The sequence below is a fragment of the Stigmatopora nigra genome, chromosome 13 (genome assembly GCF_051989575.1).
Source record: "Stigmatopora nigra isolate UIUO_SnigA chromosome 13, RoL_Snig_1.1, whole genome shotgun sequence".
Lineage (NCBI taxonomy): Eukaryota > Metazoa > Chordata > Actinopteri > Syngnathiformes > Syngnathidae > Stigmatopora > Stigmatopora nigra.
The window spans coordinates 9,986,796-10,009,409 of NC_135520.1; the positions used below are offsets into that span (position 1 = coordinate 9,986,796).

The 22,614-nt window shown below is 37.0% G+C and overlaps 1 protein-coding gene across 3 annotated transcripts; it reads left to right on the forward strand.

Moving 5' to 3' along the window:
• The first annotated feature begins 1,388 nt into the window (after positions 1–1,388).
• On the forward strand, positions 1,389–22,562 carry sntg2 (syntrophin, gamma 2). Of its 3 annotated transcripts, none has more exons than XM_077731712.1 (17): positions 1,389–1,697; positions 8,249–8,386; positions 8,500–8,556; positions 8,670–8,727; positions 9,729–9,772; positions 10,168–10,209; positions 10,727–10,814; positions 11,186–11,265; positions 11,781–11,905; positions 12,868–12,934; positions 14,221–14,259; positions 15,667–15,783; positions 16,272–16,343; positions 17,200–17,409; positions 20,373–20,465; positions 21,469–21,579; positions 21,708–22,562. In XM_077731712.1, the coding sequence occupies exons 1-17, from the start codon at positions 1,629–1,631 to the stop codon at positions 21,816–21,818; spliced, it is 1,521 nt and encodes a 506-aa protein (XP_077587838.1). In that variant the 5' UTR covers positions 1,389–1,628; the 3' UTR covers positions 21,819–22,562. The 3 variants fall into 3 exon arrangements, with proteins under 3 accessions (XP_077587838.1, XP_077587837.1, XP_077587839.1); XM_077731711.1 differs by having other exon boundaries at positions 1,390–1,697; positions 12,805–12,934; XM_077731713.1 differs by lacking the exon at positions 16,272–16,343 and having other exon boundaries at positions 1,390–1,697; positions 12,805–12,934.
• Positions 22,563–22,614: the final 52 nt, after the last annotated feature.

The window sequence follows — 22,614 nt, forward strand, 5'->3', positions numbered from 1 at the left end:
TGCAAATGCTCGTCTGTCATGTTTGCCCTTCAACTGATTGGCAACCAGTCCGCCTTTCACCCTAAGTCAGTTGGGATAGGCTCCAGCACATTGTGACCCTGACAAGGATAAGCAGTGTTGAAAATGGATAGATGGATGTCATTTCTGAGTGACCTGGCCCGATTATCTGCTGGTGATTTCCGTCTGATGGGTTTCCAAAGTGTTGTGAGGACACTGTAATTACCCTTCTCAGCAACATTCGGCTATTTTCACAAGCCTGAAAGAGTTTCCCAAGAGGCGTGGAATTTTCCAAATAAGATTCGGCACCCATGCTGCTTTTGTGAAATAAAAAATGGGTGGATCGTGGATCACTGCTTTTTTTTGTTTGTTTTTTCATTCAATCGTTCATTTTCTGCTAAAGTTGCAGGGGGTGCTGGAGCCAATAACTACGGCACCTGGCAGGGGACATCCTGAAGTGATGGCCAGCCAATCGCAGGGGACAAAGACAAGGAGACAGACAACAGTTCGTGCTCACATTAGGGAAAACGGTATAGAGCAGGGGCGGGGTAACACGCGGCTCTAGAGTCGCATGCGGCTCTTGGCCAAAATGAATGAGACTCTCTGCTCTTTGTTTCATGGTTTTCTTTGGTTCATGTTTCTTTTATTTCTTTTCTCTCTTAAAACACTCAAATTCATCAAGGCCAATTAAATACAAATAATGAATTATATATGATGTGTGTCGAGGGTGGACACTTACCTTGAAATGAACACATTGTGTTTTTGTAGGGGTAAGAAATTGTTATGGTCAATACTATGGTTTTAATTGTGTGTTTTGTGTGTGTCTGTCTTGGCAGGGCACTACGTAGTGTTTTTATCTTTGTGTCTAACTTGTTTGCTGCCCCTGGCGTAAGTTTTTTGTTGAGGTTTTAGTTATAAATTCTGGCATTGTGGTAACAGTAAGGACACTTTTTGATACTTTTGAGAGACATAATTAAAAATGTGTCAGCCTCACAGTTCTGGGGCCCAGGGTTCGAATCCAGGTCAGTTCACCTGCATGTAGTTTGCATCTTCTCGCTGGGCCTCTGTGGGTTTTTTCCAGGGTACTCTGGTTTCCTCCCACATTCCACAAACATGCATGGTAGACTGGTTGGACAATCTAAATTTCCCCAGAGTATGGGTGGGAATGTGAATCACTGTCTGTCTTCTCAAGCCCTGCGATTGGCATGCCACTAAAATCAGGTTGTCCCCTGCCTGGTGCCTGAAGTCAGCTGGGATAGGCTCCAGCACCCTCTGCGACCCTTGTGGGGATAAAGCGGTTCAGAAAATGAATGAATAATTAGAAATAAGCAATTATCTTATTTTGAGAGGCGTGTGTGGGTGTGGTGTCAATGAATGAGTTAAATGTGACGCAGCTGCAGAGAATGCGGTCAGATAATCATTGCCTATGTTGTCCAGTTTTTCTGAGAGACAGAGCTGTATGTCGGAGCAGCGACCCCCAGAATTACGGCCGTTTAGTGACGCCTTTGGGGGGGATATTGGACGTGTTTAGGACGATGAGGTTGAAGAGGGCAACGCTCAGTGAAGCTCAGCCGCGGCAGACGTGACTTCATTAAGTCCGGTGAAGTGAGCAGGAAAAGCCACGCCGGGAGATGAACGTGCCCGGGAAACGGGATCCCCAACGTATCGAGCGACCCGATGCTCTTTTCCTCCCCACTTCGGTAAGTTCACCTTCATTTTTATCGGGTGATGAAATCTACTTCCTCTTCTTCTTGACTCATGTCACCTTAATGGGGGAAATAGAAGAAGCGACTTTCTTGCTTGCAATAAACCGAAACACATTATGCATGTCTATTTTTAAAGTGCAATGAATACGCTTTTTAAGGTTCTGTTGTAAAACATCACATTACATTTTCATACAAGATAAAAAAAATGAAACTTAAACACTTTTTTGAGGAGTTTCATTTAGTTATTTAACTTTTTGCATTTGCCTAATTTATTTCTTTCTGATATTTGTGCCACTGAATCTGTAATGCTAAACCTGCATTTGAAAGACTTGCAAGCCCGGGGTGAACATGCAAACTCCACACAGCGAGGACCCACCGGCGATCGAACCCTCGTCCCCAAAACTGTGAGGCCGACGCGCATAACACTCGACCGCCATGCTGACCTTGATACAAAATAATTTATAAAAACACAAAATTCCTTTTTTAATTGGTTGTGACATCATGTTTAGGGTTAAAAACGCATTTTAAATGTAATATCTTTAGGAAAAAAAATTGATATGGAACCTTAATGATTTGGCAATGTTCTTTAAACTGCAGATTATTTTTCTTCTTTTTCTCATCTTTTTTTTTGCTAATGTTGTTTTTGTTATATTTTTTACGATCACTTTCTTGTCACGATGGTGAAGCTTAGACACCGGAGTGGAATTTTTATTAAAAAAACACATTCAGTTTCTAATATCACATAATCAGGTCATACTTTCTTTGCCTTTCAAAGCGAGTACTGGAAACGAGTCTCTGGAGAATAATGTCGCTAACTTATGCTCTATGAGCATTTCATTTCCGCCAGTGATTACACTATGCATTATTTTGTAGGAATATTCATTGATTCACTCATTTGCAACAAGCTTATCCTTTTAAGGATTGCAAGGCGCTCGAGCCTGTCTCAGTGGACTACACCCTAGACTGGTCGCAGGCAATCACAGAGACACACAACCATTCACACTCACAAACACACCACCTCTGAATGGGAATTGATCCCACACTTCCCGAACCGAACTCAGGCCAAAGAACCACTGAACGATTCTGTGGTGTTGTAGGAGCAATTATAACCAACCAATGACACATGCGCATGTCTCGGAAGAAATGAACTGAATTGATTGTGGTAAGCGTCCAATCCTCTTCGACATTCATTCATTCATTTATCTTATGCACCTCTTCTCCACACAAAATTATTTTATAATCTCATTTTCTGAACTGCTTTATCCTCATTAGGGTCGTGGAGGGTGCTGGAGCCAATCCCAGCTATCTCCAGGCCAGAGGCGGGCGACATCTTGAACTGGTGGCCAGCCAATCGCAGGGCACAAGGAGACAAACAACCATTCACACTCACATTCATACCTGGGGGCAATTTAGAGTGTCCAATCAGCCTACCATGCATGTCTTTGGAATGTGGGAGGAAATTGGAGTACCCGTAGAAAACCCACACAGGCCCAGGAAGAACATGCCAACTTCACACAGGTGGATCGACCTGGATTTGAACCCAGGTCCCCCACTGTGAGGCCGACACGCTAACCACTCAGTCGCCGGGCAACCCTTATTTTATAATAATAAATAATTTTCTATCATTCTACGAGCCTTTTATCTTCACAATGGGGTGCTGAAGCAAATCCCACAAAGCAATGGGCAGTAGAACTGTGAGCCGGACATGCTAACCCATACACTGTGCCGCCATAATAAATAATATTAGATAAATGATAGTTTTCTTCTGTTTATGTTTTGAAAACTCTTAATTTCTGATTTTTCCATTTCTAGTTGTAATATTTTTTTGGGTCATTTTCATTTATTTTACTTCAAATGGATTGGACGCATACAGTTACAAACTCCTTTTTGTTCACAACATAAGAATGATACCATTGGATATTATGGGACCGAAAGATTCAGTCATTCATTTTCTGAACTGTTTATCCTCACTTGGGTCCCAAGTGGTGCTGGAGCCTATCCCAAGCGAGGAATACCCTGAACTACGGGCCAGCCAATTGCGTCACCCCATGAGTTGGGCAACTTATTCACGCTCATACTCATACCCCGAGGAAATTTAGAATGTTCAACCAGCCTGCCCTACATGGTTTTGGGTTGTGGCAGAAAAATGGACTACCCGGCAAACACCCAGACAAGCCCGGTAAAAATATCCAAATTCCACACAGAGAGGACCGACCTGAGATTGAACCCTTAATCCCAGAATTGTGAGTCTGAGTCACTAACCACTCGACCTCTGGGCCGCTAGCACTGAAAGAGTGACATATAAATTAAGGCATAGTTAACTGTGATGGCTGGCACTGAGTGAACACATTACTGCCACTGACAATGACAGACGCCCAATCCCATTTGAGTGAGTTTTTCCACCGGTTCTCGACCCCAAGTCAAAATGGGATGGACGACTGTCACCGTCATTGGCAGCTAATTAGTTGTTTTTTTTTAAAAAGGCTGAATAATTAAAAAAAAAAGCTGATTTATCTCAATTTGGATGTTTGACGTGTGCAGGAAGTTAGTATTAGCATGGGCTTTGGATATGGACATCTCTATGATAATGATGAGCATGTCACAAGCTTCCCAATTGTTTTATAATTCTTTCTTTTGAATATAGAGTGCAAGGGGTATAAAGACACCTGACACTCTTTAGGGTGAGCCTTAGATAATTCAAAATTCATTTGCAACACCTAGAATTGTCATTGTAATCACCATTTCAAGACATCATGACCAACTTTAATTGTTTTCTAGGGGGAACATGAAGCTAGGGGCATTTTAACCATATATCATTACAAATGGGATTAACTGTAGACTCATGCTATACAATTATCAGGTAATCGCACCCAGAATTTTCCCTTTCAAAATAAATAGTGGCATGCAAGTCATATATAATTAGCAAACCCTGCGGTCACTCCTTGAGATTGTCCCTTTGCAGGGATGGCCGGTGCATTAATCTATTGCAATGAAGTGTGAAACACAGTAATGCTTTCGTAATTCTGGTCCAAAAGGATTACCTGGAAAAGGCCATGCTGATTAAATATTCTCAGACTTAAAATCCGAAAGAAAATTAACATCTAGGTTCTTTTTTTGAACTCGCCTATTTTTATACTCTATGTTGCTCCTGGCCTATCAGCCACAACCACCAAATTTTACAAGAAAACTAGTTTGTCATACACTGTTTAAACCACACTATATACTGTAAAACACAAGTATATTTATACTATGATTCCTGATAATGACGAAAACAATAGTTAAGCCCAATCAGGAAAACTGACACTAATGCTGATTGGCTGTGGCAATCAAGAGAAAAGCACCACTAGCTAATAAAAACAACAACTTGAAATGGGAGGAAGTCAAGTGACCACCTTCCTACTTTAATGGTCAATGGTAGATCATGAGTTAAACAGTGTCTGGATAAGCCATGACAGAATTACAATAGATCATGTATTGTTTTAAGTGGTATTGGTGCAGTCCATATCGGGTTTGAGACCCCAAAAATCAATGCAACAGTATTTCTCATGTAAATAGAAGAGAGAGAGTTATTACCTGTTGGAACGTCAGGCTTGAGAAAAACAGAAAAAAACACTGGAAAAGGATTTTCCTTTTCGAAAGACCTTTTTTTTCCTCACGTTTTTCTAGCAAAATTTGCGTGTAAATGACGGTTAAAGTTTTTTAGCGCATGTGTGTATATTAAAGAGATAATTCTGTATACTAGGCATGAAACAATGGGTTTTACTAAAGTGTCAAGTAAGGGGTAGAAATCTGAGATACTCGCATAAGACTGGATAAAATAGTGTTGATGTTTATTAAAATATTTTTTCCATTCATGTGTTTCTTCATGAGTACACATCAAAAAATCAATTTCAGTGTCCAATGTAGGGTGTAGTTCGCATTTCCCTGAAATCAACTGGGTTAAAATCCAGCACACTGCAATCCTGACAAGGATAAGCTCTTGAAAATGAATGACTATAAAGCAAAAAAAAAGAAAGTATCATTATTAATACCCACAGCGTTTTATTCGCTTTTTTTCTTTAGATGCAAGGCAGGAAATTTATGCATATTGATGTTGCCTTCATATCCCAATAAGAAAGACGGAATCCCGTCGTGTCCCTTTTGTCACTGAAAAGACACAGATGTGGACACACAGTTTGTTACCTTAGACAGTAAATATTTACTCAGAGGAATGGTTTTGCATCCAACTCTATTAGGGTACGTATAATACAATACAACTGAAAAGGAATTACTTGTATTTATTTGTGTAGTGGAGAAATAGCTGAATGACTAAGTGATGACAGAAATGCATTTGTATGTGGACGTCTCATTGTCAGTATTGTGTAGTTCTGCAATTCTGTGTTATTGTAGCATTATTAGCATTGTATAATCTGGGTGGTGTTACACGGCATCAGTAAAGTCTGAGCTTTGTCATTGGCCCTCAAAAAAGGGTAGATTGCGTAAAGTTTGCAAAAAAGTTTGAGCACCGCTTTTTTTGAAGAATATGTCAAAATGGATGACGGCCCATTGGCGCGAGCGTTTAGCGCGTTGGCCTCACAACTCTGGGGTCATGGGTTGAAATCCAGGTCACGTCCACCTGTGTGGAGTTTGCATGTTCTCCCGGTCCCACGTGGATTTCCTGCGGGTACTCCGGTTTCCTCCCAAATTCCAACAACATGCATGGTAGGCTGAACACTCTAAATTGCCCTGATGTATGGGTGTGAGTGTGTATGGTTGTCTGTCTCCTTGAAATTGTAATATGTATAGATAATAACTTTTGAAAGGATGACCGCTGCCACAAGTTTAACAAAAACTCATCGATGTGTACATTAGATCTTTGATCAAGTTGGCTCTGTCTGACTGTTGCTGTGTTTGCTTGACAGTTGTGTAGCCTTTCAAGGTTATTATTACCTGGGAAGTTTTCTGTTGCTAGAGCCAATGTAAACTCAAATCACATTACACAATTTGAAGGACAAGTAGCCTCTTTTCTTGACATATGCTGGCAATGGCTAAAAATGTTTTTATTTCAATATTTATTCCCATCACGTCTAAGGTTTACACACAGATACGCCGCCTTCACCAATACAAATATACTTTGCTCTACGCACTGGAGGTCAGTACTATTTGATGTCTTCTGAAGAAACACAATTTTGACCAGTCAGCATCTTGACTATGATAGGCTGGCTTCAGATTTTAACTGCATTGACAGAAAGTCAAATACATGCACATCGACAACACAAGAATATGCTTAAGCTTACTGATCTGTAAAAGTCTCCTCCAGTGTAACTACTACAATCGGGAACATTGAATTGAATAATTGATAAGATGACTCCCAGAGAGCGAATAGAGAATAAAATTTATTTAGAGAGCTTCATTTCCTGCATCAAAGAGAACATTTCACAGTGCCGCTATGCCACTGTCCTCGTTACTTAATAATTATCTACCTGTCAGTTGTGTTTTTACTTTGTTAGTTGATTTGAATACTATTTTGTCACATTCACTTTACTCCTACTTGCATCATGATATTGCAGTTTTAATTTTTTTGTTTGAAAGCTTAGACTAAGGGTCCCAAACTATTTTCAAACGTCTACCAGTTTGATGGACATTTCTGAAAGGACACAAAAACGGTAAATTGATAATGTTCATTATGTCATGATTATAACACCATTCTGATTTAAAAGGACAAAGAAAAATGCTTTTTTTTACTTTTGCTATCGGCTCAAATTGCCTTCAAGGTATGGTGATGAAAAAAACTTCTCATGAATTGGACATACCACAGAGAAGTGTTGTAACATCCTTGAAAACTGCTTGAAAATCTCCAAAGTATACAACTTAGGCTCTAAAACCATTTTATTTTCTGTTCTCTTTCTCTCTTCTGCCGATGCTCTGTTAAATTTAGTTAATAACTTTTGAATAGATGAACACTTCCAAAGGGTTAACAAAAACTAAATGTGCTGTTTTAGCATGGCTACATGTTTAAAACATTAAAAGAAAGTATATATATACATATCTCACAGTTCTGAGATCAAGGGTCCGACCCGAGGTCTGGATCTTCTTGTGTGGAGTTTGCATCTGGGCTTGGGTGGGTTTTCCGTGGGTTCTCCAGTTCTCTCTCACATCCCAAGAACATGAATATTAGGCTGGTGAATCACTCTAAATTGCCCCTAGGTTTCAGTGTTTACGTGAATGGTTGTCCGTCTTTTTGTGATTGGCTGGCCCCCAATGCAGGGTGTCCCCCACCTGGTGCCCATAGTTGGTTGGATGTGTGTATATATGGCTCCGATCAGGTGATTGGAAACCAGACCGAATAATGTAATTCTAATAGGATTGAAATCGGGTGTCATTGTTCAAATCTTAATTATTTATTTTTAGTATTAACTTGTTTTGGCCATACATCATCCCCCAATCAATTTTGAGTGGGAACGATTACTCGACGCTACAATTGAGTCATTTTGGGGAGAAGCTTACACGTTCATTGTGCTCCTAATTGCTCCAAATAATGTCGATACGCTTCTCATTTTCAACAGTTGAAATCTGGAATTGCTTTGCTTTACAATGAGGACACCAGCAATTCCTATGACGTTTGCCTGAAACTTTCTAAAGAGGTATTAACCATACAGAAGCTGGATGTGGTTTGCACAAAAGGAAGCAACTTTCAAGTAAATGTAAGTGCCCCTGAAGGATTTAAACTTGTATTATGATTTATGCTGCAAAACTCCAGATCATTTGTCACATTCACAATATCCTTTTGCCAATAAGAAACTCACACTTTCTAAAGCACAGAACTGTATTACTCCGAAGACAAGAAACAGGCGGTCTGGGCTTGAGCATCAAAGTAAGCAGATCCACTTTGATTATAAAGACACAGATGTAGAAATGAAAAGAGCTTTGTCTGGCAGAAGTTATTGTCTGAGGTCCAGCATTTCATCTGTCTCTCCTACTTTTCAGGGGGGTGCCGAGCATAACGTGCCTGTGGTTATTTCCAAGATTTTTAAAGATCAAGTGGGTAAGAATGTAGTTTATCCTACTTAACGATGCACAGTAAAGAAAAAAAACTTTAATCAAGGTGACTAGAGAAACATTTTTGCTTTTAATGGCTTTGCTAATATATGTTTTTTTTAAATACATACACTTACCTAATAGAGCTCAAAACTTACTTTTTATATCCATGTTTGAAAATCTGTTTTTGATACTGTGTGACACATGAATTTCCATTTGTATCGTATGCAATGAAGTAATAAGGCTATGATAACAGCATTGATTTGACCCAAATTCATTGCTGTATGATATGAAAATAAACAGTATTGCCAAAGACAATATTCAACTTTTTAATCAATATTTTATCTATATCGTTATTATTACCATAAATAGACTTGTTCCTGCAAAAAAACACATTAAGACCAACAGTTGGCGCCCAATTTTATCTGACTAGATTTGTTTGGGAATACCATTCAACGTAATAATTGTCCAATCGTTTGCAGGGCCATTGCAAATTGCAATACTTTTAACATTTGTTGCAGGTCATTTTAATATTAATTAAAAAATAAAAGTCAGTGGGGATTCCATAATCGTTTTATAGTTTGTCACCAAACAATTAAAAATGTATTAAATTGTGGCATATTGTTAATGTGATATAAAATGGCAGGTATAGTGGCAGATTTTTTTTCTTCTATTTTACACAACACAACTATTGTACTAACCGATCCAGCACAGACACTTTGACCAATGAGATACCTGCAGAAAACAAGAAGCACCTGACTGCAAACCACTGATTGCACTTGTAGGACACCAGATTGGTGTAAAGGTGTCCTCTTTATGGGTTGGATTGAAAACTCGCATCCACTGCGGCCTTTTGTGGAATAGTTTGCCCTACCCCTGGCTTATACGCTTACCAAAATGGGTCAACAAGTGACAATTGCTATTTCCACCACATTAGGCCAACTGAAATAACCATGTATTTAATAATATTTTTATTAACCAGTGATGCTTTACTCTGTATTACCACAGTTGATCAAAGAGGGAAGTTGTTCGTCGGCGATGCTGTTTTGCAGGTAGGTCGTCTGTGATTTTTTTTTTTTTTAGATTAACTGCCATTGACAGTGTAACACATACAATTCATTGAAAGTGGGATGTTCATTTGCTGCCACCTTCCTATTTGAAATAGATTGGAGGTCTACTCGCGATTAATTTTTTTCAATTCAGAGCAGAAGGGTGATTGAACGACCGACTATTGGACGTCTATCATTGTCAATGACAGTGTAAAAGCAAAAGTGTCACTTTATAAGGGTTTTGCACCTTGTTTTTTTAATACTCTTCTATTTCGATGTGTAAGACGGATATTTTTCCCTCTTGCTTCTATGTAAATGGGTTTTTTGAATATGCAGTAACAATGATTCAGTTTATCCTCAACATGTGTATACTATTGCATTTGTTTCCTTTTTTTTAGGTCAATGGCATAAATGTGGAGCATTGTACTCATGAAGAAGTTGTAAGTATATGACTTAGAAACGTATGCCATGTTGCATTAAATATAGAATAGTGGTTGTGGGAGGAGTTTCATTTTCAGTTTATAATATTTTAATAATATTCTATTTACTTTAATGTTAAAAAGTCATAGACCATAACGTTTTGACATTTGTCAGACTGGTGGATGGGTGGTTAGTACGAATGGCCTCATATTCGAAAATTGAGGGTAGAATCCCACATTTGGATCTTTTTGTGTGGAGTTTGCCTGTTCTGCCCAGGCCAGTGTGGGTTTTCTCAGGGTACTTTTTTTTAGGTAAGAGTATGAGTGTGAATGGTTGTCGATTTCCTTGTACCTTGCGATTGGCTGGCCACTAATTGAGGCTCTCACCTGCCCGGTGCCCATAGCTAGCTAGCTGGGATAAGCTCCAACACCCCCTGTAACCCTTGTGAGGATTAACAGTGTGGTAAATAAATGAATGTACTTATTGCTGTATTCATTTACAGCTGACCCATCATATCTTATCACATATTTCTGTCAGGTTCATCTCTTGCGCACAGCCGGAAATGAAGTCCTCATCACTGTGCGCTATCTTAGAGAAGTCCCATCATTTCTTAAACTGCCACTAGGTATGAGTTCTGAATTTTATATGTTAACGGTAACAAATTTGATTTCGGTTCAAGATACCCTACGTGCTATAGAAATTGTCTGAAAAGTCAGGGCTTTCCTTGCTTGACACTATACAATTTAGTATTAAACATGCAATTTTTACATCTTTTTTGTTTAATAATTACCGTATTTCCCGGACTACATGTCACACTTTTAAAAATATCTTGTTTATTAATTACTGTATTTCCCAGACTACATGTCACACTTTTAAAAATATCTTGTTGAATAATTACCGTATTTTCCAGACTACAGGTCACACTTTTGAAAATATTTTCTCTATATATACGTACTAAGAAGTGTGTGTTTGTATACATATATATCTACTTTGCAGGTTCTCCTGGGCCATCTGGTGATCACAGTGTTGAATCTGCTTTCCTTTTTGACTGCAGCTCACATTTCAATGGTGCCACAGTAAGACATTATTTTTTTCATATGCTTTTTTCAGTACTTTTCATGTGCAGCTTTTGGTGTAGCTTGATGCTGGTACTGATATCTCAGTCCTCCAGCTAATAAATAAATTATAAGACTGTAACGTTGGAATATTGTATAGGATGCAATTTAATTTTAGAGTGTCCCAAAACATTTGGCATAATTGAAAATGCAATTATCTTGAAAAGTAGAACACCCATTTTTTTTGTTAAAATATTTTTACTACTATATGAAAAAAAGTAACCTATACTAAAATATTTTTCCTGATATGTTATTTGATTATAAACACTTGTCATAAAGTAAATTTGATTTTGACAAAGGAGGACTTTTTTACATATTCCCTGTAAACTCATTGGTGTCGCTACATCAATCTTTCATTTGCTTTCACCCTCCCAGTTCAAATGGATTGGACGTCTACTAGTGACAATTCATGCTGCCTTGACAGGCCTTTTAACAACAGCGGATTAAGGAAACTCATTCTTATGTATTTCTTGCAGGATTCATCCCGTCCGTCACACTCCACTAATGAACCAAAGTATGAGAAGCGCTGGCTGGATGCCATTTCCTTGCCCTTGTTAATGGCCAGAGTCTCCAGATACAAAGCTGGCATGGATAAGTTAAGGTAAGGGTAATCCAGTGTGATATAATTCACCTTTTGTCAGGCACACTTCAGCAAGTGCTTCTGTTGGTTTTGCAAGCACTTTTGTTAATGCCAATATCTATGCACAGACATAAACGACTTTAAAGGTTACCACACCTGAGACTGTGACTCAGAATGTGTGACCGATTACATTTATTTGCTCACTTTTTTATGGCACACACAGAAATGGTTTCAATTAGGGTTGTCTTGGTGGCCAACATGGCTTTTTTGGGGGAATCCGATTTGGTCGGATCCAATCCAATATTTACATGTTTTCAGCACTGTTACGCATTTCTTCTGGGACTGCTTCTCTTTATAAGCCAAACATAGTAATACAGCATTGTGTAATATTTTTAAACAAAGTATTTCTTAAGGAAGAATTAGTTGTCAGGAAGATTGTATTAGAAATTTTACCCAATTTGTTGTCATTTTTTTCCCCTTTGACTTTCACTTGAACTCATTGACTGGCCTTGAAGATGGTGAATGTCCAATCAATTCATTTAGACTGGCAGAGGCACAAGAACATTAATTCCAGTGAAAATGGATTGGATGTCGCGCCCTGTCAATGGCACTGAGCATTCATTGCTATTCCTTTTGTTGTAAATGAATTAGATGTTCATTGTCAATATCAAGCAACAGGTTAACAAGACAGGTGGTCCAGAATTTGATTGAAAAATTTAGAAAACAAGTTTGTGTTTATTTATCCTTAGATAAAAAAGTAGGTACTATAGAATTCATGCCAGCATGTTTTACTTGAAAGCAATTCTCAAATAATCCTACAGTTCAGGTAATATGACAGAACTAAAAACCCTCTCATCACTCAAGAAACAAGGTTTTCAGTCTTCCTCATTTCTTTTGTTCTGACCTTTTGTGTTTGTTAGGTCGAACTGTTTTGAAGTATTTGCCTTGAATGGAGCCGGTGCCAATATTCTTCAATTTTGCAGTGCAACAGAAACCACAGACTGGCTCCAAGCAATATCAACAAAGATCAGTAACTTGACCCTGGAGAATGTAAGAATATGCCTATCTACCATCGTAAATATATTGATATGTTTTTGTTGCCTTTAAAGTACCTGTTACAATTGTTGTAGCACTAGTGTTTTTGGCACTGTTGTCTACAGACTATTAAAACATGGTTGGAACAGTGTTCAGTGATAATGATGAGCACTCATTGATTTACTGTGGCAACTGCTAATTGAGACTCTCTAATACCTAATTAATGGCTGCTAAGTAGTCATTCAACTTGTGCACTCTGGCTTGATTTCCTTCTATTAGACTTTGATTAACACACTGATCTGATGAATTGATGTCAGAATACGGTCATAGTGTACATGCCCACATGCAGTTTGTGCAGCTGCCATTTTATCAAACATGTAATTAAGTCATGCTTGTATCACGAGATTGTGGCAGTTGAGCACAACTGCTAAACTGGCAATCAAGATAGAATTGTCTGAATGCTTTGGAGAATCTAATCTTTTCTTTTACCGACCTTCTATCAAGAACAGCCAGTAGTCTCCACTCAACTATTTGTTTTTTACTTATGGATAAGACATCTGGCAAGAGTGAAGTAAATATGGCTCAATACAAAAGAGTGTAACATTGCCATTATTTCTCATTGTGAAAGAGTATATTCCGTCGCTTTTGTATCAGTAGGTAAAGAGCAAGGGTGTCAGACTTGGTTGTTTCGCGGGCCGTTTTAACGTCAACTTGATTTCACGTGGGCCGGACCATTTTTAAATATAATATTTAGATTGTTTTTGTTTTATAAAATAACTGGATTAAAAGCCCTGAATATTCAGTTTTTTATGGATCTAAAACAATGTTTATTTTAGCTTTTTTCATATATTTTTAGATTTTACAAAATGACTTTGGAATTAAAACACAGAAAAATTGATTAAAAAATACAATTATTGATTTAAAAGGGGGTTAATCAGGAAATTCAATATGCATTTATATTCTTCATTTTAATTTGATCCTAAAACAGAAAGTTGGCACTCATGATTGACTTTCTCGGGCCGCACAAAATGATGTGGCTGGCCAGATTTGGCACCGGGCCGCCACTTTAATACCCGTGGTATAGAGTTTCAATAATTGTGTATACTAATTTTTGTACATATGTATTCCCTCAGAAAATTCTGGATACCAGGGGTTAATGCATAACTGCCATACGTGTTATAAAACATTATTTTGAAGTTTAATGTGCTAGAATATATTGCTAATGCTGCTCCTGAATTAATTCAGTCAAAATGTCTAATGAGCATTTCTTAAATGTGCCTTCTTTTCTGTTTTTCTCACAGATTAAATTGGCTAACAAATACAACTCTTCAGATGATCAGGTATGCAACTGCATAATTATTGAATGGACAATGCAGGCTTTTCACATAAACGTTTGTTGATTTAAATAAAAACGACTAAGAGTTAGGTTATCTGCTTTTATGCTTTCTCAAAAGATGCCAGGGTTGACTTTACTGCCTCAGTATTTATTCATTTTTATTTATTGCATTTTTTTTGCACTATAACTCTCCCCAGCTAAAGAATACACAATGATTAGGGAAGAAATATAGACTCATTTTGGCACTGCATTTTTTTTAATTAGAATCCAAAAAAATGCATTAAATTAACCATAGTAAAGAAGAATAACGAGCTAAATGGGCATCTGTTGTTGTAACAGTTTTCAGCAAAAAACAAATGCCTAAACCACAACAATAAACAAACAAACAATATAGATTAACAAATGATGCATTATGCATTTATTTAAACAATTAATTTGCATATTTATGCATTCCATTCTTTTTGTTATGTCTATTATTATTGTTAAGCATCCCAATATATGTAGCATCCATCATCATTCTCTTCATATCTCAACCACGGATATTAATTTTTAACTTGGATTTTTCGTTTACCTACAACATATATATTTTGTTCTGCTTCCCGATCTTCCGAAACATTTTATTTACTCCTTTTTACTTTCTGGCTCATCAATAGCTGATTGCTTATTATCTGACCTCTCACCAGTGAATTTACCAATTTCATTTTATTTTGAACATAACAAACAGTACTACTTCCACTACTACTCCATTAAAATAAAGTTGTCTTTTAATCACAACACAAATATTGCGTAGAAACGAGACTGTGCTGACGACAATATACAGTAAAGAATGACGGTCACTGTTATCAAAACATTCGCACGTGATAAAGCTTTGCAAATAACAGAATAAATGGAAAATGCTAATATTTTAAAAACTGTCTGATGGCCACATCTTGGCTTGAAAATATGATTTCAGAAGAGGTCTGTATAGCCGCAATTGCGTATTAGTGAAAAAAATGGTACATACTTACTTTTGGAGGCTATTATGCAAATGATTTCTTTGTAGTTGAGGAAGTCAACATTGATTATGTTGAAGTAATTCATCCATACATTCAGTCATTTTCCAAGATGCTTATCCACCTGCTAGAACCGATCCCAGCTAATAAAATGTGTGTACTTCCTGAACCGGTTGCCAGCCAAACACAGGTAACATCGAGACTAACACAATGTTGAGTGTTATTTTGAAGTTATATTATACATCTTATAAGATCAGAGGAGCTGCACTTTTAATACAAGTTGGATAGGTGCACTATTGACAGTAACAAGATAAAGTAAACTCATTAAAAATAATGACACATGACAATTACCATTAATCATTCCATTGCAATTGAAAGTAGCGGTAAAAATTGTAAAAAATAACGGCCTCCCTCAACAGATTATTCACATGGGATGGGTTTGTGAAAGATCAGAAGGCAGAGCTGCTTCGCAAGAAACAACTTTCAAATTCCTGGCTCTAAGAGGACAATATTTCCATATCTTCAGAACACCACCGGTAGGTAATCAATATTTACTAAATTGTCTTTTTTTTGACAAAACCATTATAAACAGTTAGTTGGAGCAATGTCTTATCTTGGTGAGTTGAAATGTATTGATTTATATGTGAAAAAACAAAGATTTGGAGATAATTTTGTAGTTCTGCTCTTGAATTTTTGGTAAAGAAAATCTGAATTGTGGAGTTTGAAAACAAACATTTTGAATTTTTCAAGTATGTTTTAGAATGCTACTGCATGTGTTGAAAAAAAATCAGTCTTATTTCACAGATCGAGAAAGCAAGATTAATTTGAGTTTAAAGGTGATTTCTATTTTCATGAAAAAAAATGAGAATCGTGAAAACTGAGGTTGGGCTTTTCAAAAATTGTTGCTTTTTCTGATCCATCGTGATTAGTACATGCCTACTATTGTACCTATTTGACATAACGGATACGCTGTTTAAAAGTAGCAAATACTTCTGTTTGTTCTTCTCTTCTCTTTTGTGCTCAGCTATGTGCTGCTGAATGGGCTCAAGCAGAAACTTCTTATAACCTCTATGAGGTGCTTTTCAAGGTTCACAAGGTATAATGGGATGTACAAAAAACTAGTTAATCACTGCAGTTTTAAATGACATGCTTGTTTTTCATATTTCATATTGTAAAATAAAATTATGTATGTGTATATGTGTACATGTGTATATGTGTATATGTGTATATGTGTATGTATATATAACCGCTTTATCTTCATTAGGGTTGCTGGGGGTGCTGGAGCCAATCCCAGCTGTCTCCGGGCTAGAGGCGGGAAAGACGGACAATCATACACACTCACACCCATACCTAGGGGGAATTTAGAATTTCCAATCAGCCTACTGTGCATGTCTTTGGAATGTGGGAGGAAACTGGAGTACCCGGGGGAATCCCACGAAGGTCCGGAGAGAATAGGCAAATTCAACCCAAATTGACACAACCTGGATTTGAACCTAGGACCCCAGACCTGTGAGGCCGACACGCTAACCACTCGCATCACCGGGCTGCCCATTTATATATGTGTATATATATATATGTACGCACACACATTTTACATACATATATTAATTAGGTCTGGGCAATGGTTAGCAATTTGTTTCGAATTCCAGTCTTGTAGTAATCAATTAAAAAAGTGTAATTAAAACTCTTGTTCTAAATATACTTCCATAAAAGTCAAATAGTAATCTATATTAACTGAAATATATGATAGCTTTCAACCCTCTCATTTCAACTGGTTTAGACGGCTGTTTCCAGCAAAGGTATGATAATGAATTGAAAAGTAGTATTAGAACACTTACTTTAACTGTACAGGTTTGTAGATATATTTCACATATATAGACCAAATTTTAAATAAAGATAATGTTTTAAATGATCTCAGAAAACATTCCTGTATTAAAGTATTGTTTTTACAGCTGTGGATGACAGAGGACTGTTGGCTTCAGGCAAGGCTCTACTTAGGTCTGGAACATTCACTTGAACAACAGGAAAATGAGTCTCTTTGCTTCAGCATTCTCATCGGTCATGGACAGAGTCACACCTTCAGAGTAGAGCTGGCTTCTGACCTGGCTTTTTGGGAAAAGTCATTTCAAAGAGCTGTCTTCTTGGAAGTGCAGCGAATAAAAGTGAGTATTTAACTATGATAATCTATCAATGGATTGTAAAGCAGTTCTATACTTTATTATTCTGAAAATTTCCACACTGCATAATTGATTTCCTTGTAAAATAACTCCTATTTTAAACTCATTTATCAATGTCACACTTTTCTATTTCGAATTCTAAGATACCATTTAATACTTGTTTATGCAAATTTGCAACCAATATACGTACTTGATGCATGTTTAATGATAACTTCGATCAAAATGGAGTCCAGGGATCTCTATTAACTTTGAATTTTGAAACAAATAAAATAAGATAAAGAACTTGAAAATAGCTGATAGATATGAGTTGAAAAAGTGAAACTGAAATAAAAGGAAAGTCGTTTATCAGTGAGAAAAAGCTTGAAATGACGGAATAGGAAATATTTGTCAATTATGATGCAATCTTTCAATATCTTTTTCCACAAATGTCATCCTAACATCCCCCAGATTATTAAAATCCTATTATGGTTTATGATTGATCGGAGACCTCTCCATCAATCCATTCATTCAAAATTAGCAGCTTTGACTTTAATTTACGCTCGACCCACGTAAAGTGAAGTTGTATAAAAATATTAAACGATTAATGCCATAATTCCCCATGGGAAATAGACCATTATTTAAGTATGCTATTATTTGAGCGAATAGATAATAATATAAGCATAATTCTAAGTCTAGGATTTGATAAATTGCATGGATGATTACCGACAACAACCACACCCGTTTTACTGTGAAGAGTGAAATCAAGCATTGTAAACTGTTTTTGACGGCCTAACAATTTTGCTTGACAACCTGTCAGTCATGAATGGTCAGTGGAATGGTTAATTTCAGTCTAAGCTCGCTTCAAAAGACTCAACCACATGTATTTAGAACTTTCTAACCCGTCTCAAATGACTTGCACTACACACAAATACAAGGAAACATATTTTATAGCATGTCCCTCTCATGCTTTGACTTACATCAGACTTTGCTAAGGCGATTTTCTGCAAGAAATAGTTCATGTTGGTAATTCCCACTGAAGAATCCTTTCCAATTAGTCAAGTCTCTTGCTCATAGTGCTCACCATGAGTCTAAGTTGGGGTGACAGCATGAGGCTGCCATGCCTTCCTGATCCCTTTTACAGCTGAAAGCTTTTTCAGAATTGGGACTCCTGACATGTCCTATGTGATTCATTGCATTCTTATGTGACCAAAAAAAAATGACAAATGGATCTGTGACAAAAAAGAGGGAGTCCTTTGTGTATTACATACATGAAGAACAGCAGAAGGAAGTCTTGTGGTATAAAATTGCTGTTATAATCAAAATAAAATAATAATAATAACAGAAGTTTTTCAAAATTCAAGCATTTGTAAAAATACTTGTTGAAAAATCTAATATTTAGAACTTTAGGTGGTGTATTCAAGTATCCATTATGGCATGGATGCAGAAATAACAAAGTACCAGGAAGCAAATGAGGAAGACATAGGTTTAGGGAATGCAAAGTTTCATAAATGCTCTATAATCTGAAATAATAGGTGACAAGGAAAGACAATGAAAAGACTTAACAAGTGATGTCAAACATAAATCAAGTTATGTACTACAACAGGCAGAGACAGACTTGTCCAAATGCATATCAGTCTGAAAAATAGAGGAGTTTTCCTGGACAGGAGTAGAAGTGGAGAAATGTAGTTTATTTCCACCAAAACCAACTTTGCAAACAAATAATTGATTTATGTGTGAATCAAGTGGCCCAGTGGGGTAGTGGTTAGCATGTTGGCTTTACAGTTCTGGAGTTAAGGGTTTGATCCCAGGTGGGTCAACTCAATGGAAAACTAGTTGTTTCTCAATATCCTGCTGTTTTTCTCTAGATATTACTGGGTGTCCCCTTCCTGGTGGCCATAGTTAGCAGGGATAGGCTCCAGCACCCCCTGTAACCTTTGTGAGATTAGTGGTTCAGAAAATGAGTGATACTTCCATGGAATACACCATCAGGACAGGAATATGAAGCTTCAATCGGTCATACGATAGACCTGACCATCTCGATAATGGACAATATTTGTTTTGAGATTTTTGGTCAAGCCAAACTTGGACACCATTGCGGTGATGCCTCTACATATAAAATGAAATCATTCCAACCCTTCTGAGATCCCTAATGCTAACCCCAGAACCATTTAAAAATGTTAAAAGCTAAAGTTGTTCTTAAAAAATCGACTTAAAAATCCATCTGAATTGATTTTTTTCACGAGAGTTTTTGGTGGATATAAATAATAAGTGACCGCATTCCCACCCGCGTCCACAAGTGAGCAGCAGTCAACTTCTGTGCCCTGACAAGTATTAGTTGTGCTTGGACAATCAATGCCGCTGTTCCCCATATCAAATTTCACAAAATACTACACAAGCTAGGGTAAACCATGCAATTCTCCAAAAAGCCGCTGGTTGTGGAAGATGTTCTCAAATACTGGATACATCAATCTGCTGCAAATAAGTTGATCCTGCCCTGCCTTGTTGGCTTAATCAGCCGATGGAAAGAATCATGTCATCGTAGGCAGCAGAACATGACAACATACCCCTTAATAAAGTATACCAGCTTTGCATGAAATATGTGCCAGTAATAAACCCAAATTACGACATTTCCCCCGAGGTGTTATCTTTCAACCGAAACACTTAGTCATTCATCAATCTTGATTAATGACTGAATGCATGTGTGCCTACAGTTGCACCCTATTTGACAAGAGAGGAACTATTGCTTCATATAATTAACCCATTTTTCAATCAATTACTCCAATTCCCCATATCTTGTAGATTTTGGGGAATAAGCCTCATTTCCTAATTCCATTAACAAGAGTGTTACTAAATTTTTCTTAATTATTATACTGTGATTTTTTTTGTTTAATTATCAAATCTTTTTTGCCAGCAAATACTGTTGGCTTTGTAAACACTATTATATTTATACTTGTGTTCTTTCCCACCAGACAAAATGCTACATGTGCAGCAACAATGGAAACACACTGTCCTTCACCATAGATTTTGATTCAGGCTTGACATGTTTGGATTGCTCCTCTAAGGTAAGTGATGACTGATTTAATAATATACGGTTAGTATAATTACTCATCTGCAGGTTGTTGAGATCTTATTCACGTACAAAGCGCTGGTGTAAAAATATACTCAAAATAAAATTAAACAGTAGGTCAAAAAGTTTTACTTAATTCGCATGTCTGTGTCCAACAAGACTTTTATTTAGAAAATGAAACTTTTGAACTGAAAGTGGGAAAACAAACAATATTACAGGCACATTAATAGTAGACTTTATTACCTTCAGATACACGCTTAATGGGCTCCTGGACTGACCTTGTCTGTCAATTTAATCATATGTCAAATTATTTTTTCCCATATAAAATATATAAATACAAATTAATTTGCTCCCTAATATATTCAAAGTAACTTGTCTTCAAACTGTGCCATTTCCAGTTAATCATGTGACTGCCGATTCCCAAAATTGGCATTAAAACACTGGAGTGCACTAATTTGGTTTATTATACATTTAAAATGACTGCCGATTGTGTCTTAGAGAAATTCTAGCTATTTAATTCAGTAAAGCGGTTGTGGTCACTACGTCGATCGCAATCTACCAGTTGATTGCCAAATTGATCGAACCTTTGAAAGTAAGACATGATGATGATGATGTGATCCAGTCTGTTGGTTTCCTTTGAGACTGAACAATATCTCGTTTGTATCCCAAACAATTGATGACTCGTCGAGCTTTATCGGTGGCCCGGGGAAAAAGGCACATAGCCGTAGTTTGGCAACTTAAAAAGTCGATCTTGGAAAGAGATGTGAGCACCCCCGCAGTAAAGTACTATTCTCTGACATGACAATGTGACTTTAGCTCACTGGCAGCCATTGAGAATACTATATGTCCAAATCAGATGAAGTAGAAGTCCTCCGATTTTGAATGTATTGGAAATTTACTATTGATAAACCAGTAACTTAGATTTACCAAAGAAGAATGAATATACTTCAATATGATGCTCATGATGGATTTGTATTAATCCCTATCCTCCTTTGTAGTTGGTCCTCTGGCAATATAAATTCTCGCAACTTAAAGGCTCCTCTGATGACGGAAAAAACAGAGTAAAACTTCTTTTCAAGAATGCTGAAAGCAAGCAAATAGATATGCAGGTATTAGCATGATTTCCATACATAAATGTGCAATTCAGTTGTAAAATTTTGTAATCGTGTGTAACTAAACTAGTGAAGTGGTTTTAACTACAAACTGATGTATGTCTCTTTTCCCGGCCTTTTTCTAGGAACTAGAGTTTGCTAATCTAACCGCAGTCCTCCACTGTTTACATTCTTTTATTGCTGCCAAAGTAGCATCCATGGACTCCTCTTCACATGCAATCAAAACTATAGTGTAAATTATAGAATGGTATGAAAGGACATGAGTGAATCATTGTTATTTGTGCACAGTGTCAGTGCATATCTTTCTTATCATTGCTATTTTTCTGCTGTGTAGCAGTAAATGATACAGTGCTCAAAATACCGTTCACATTTTGTGTACTTCTCTTTCCTTATCTTTGGTATATGTTATGAACACTAACCTGACTGCCACAGTCATGATGCTGTTTACCATAATTACACCATGACTCAACCACGTCACATGTAATTGGCCATGTAGAAAAAGAAATTGAGATAGTTAGGGTTCTATATATTCTCTTTTTAAACTAAGGTTTTATGTGTTTGCTTCTTTTTTTTGTGTCCGATAAACCCATTGCGTCTGATGTTCACATTTCACATGTAATTAGATCTAATGACGCACTTGTGTTACCATGTTTTCTGATGCAATGAAAACAAATCTTGTCTAAATGTTATACATGTCTTTTCTGTATTTTCTTTGATATTTTTATTTTAAAAATTATTGAGCACAATTTATTTAAGGATGTATTAAAATTAGTGCGGAGATTACGTATGTATCTTATTTAAAGACCGCTTATTACACTTTTTCTTAACCTAAGTTGAATTTTTATTTACACAATTCAAATTTTCTTTATACAAGCGAATATCTTCACAAAACCTGAATGATCTAAAATTTAAGCGCCTTCTGTGGTGTATTGACAGTTTCTCATAAAATAAGTCTTGTAAAATAAATTGAATGCAAATGGTGTTGCCTTCCGTGTATCTTAGTTAAATAATGCCTCAGTGTAAATTTGATTT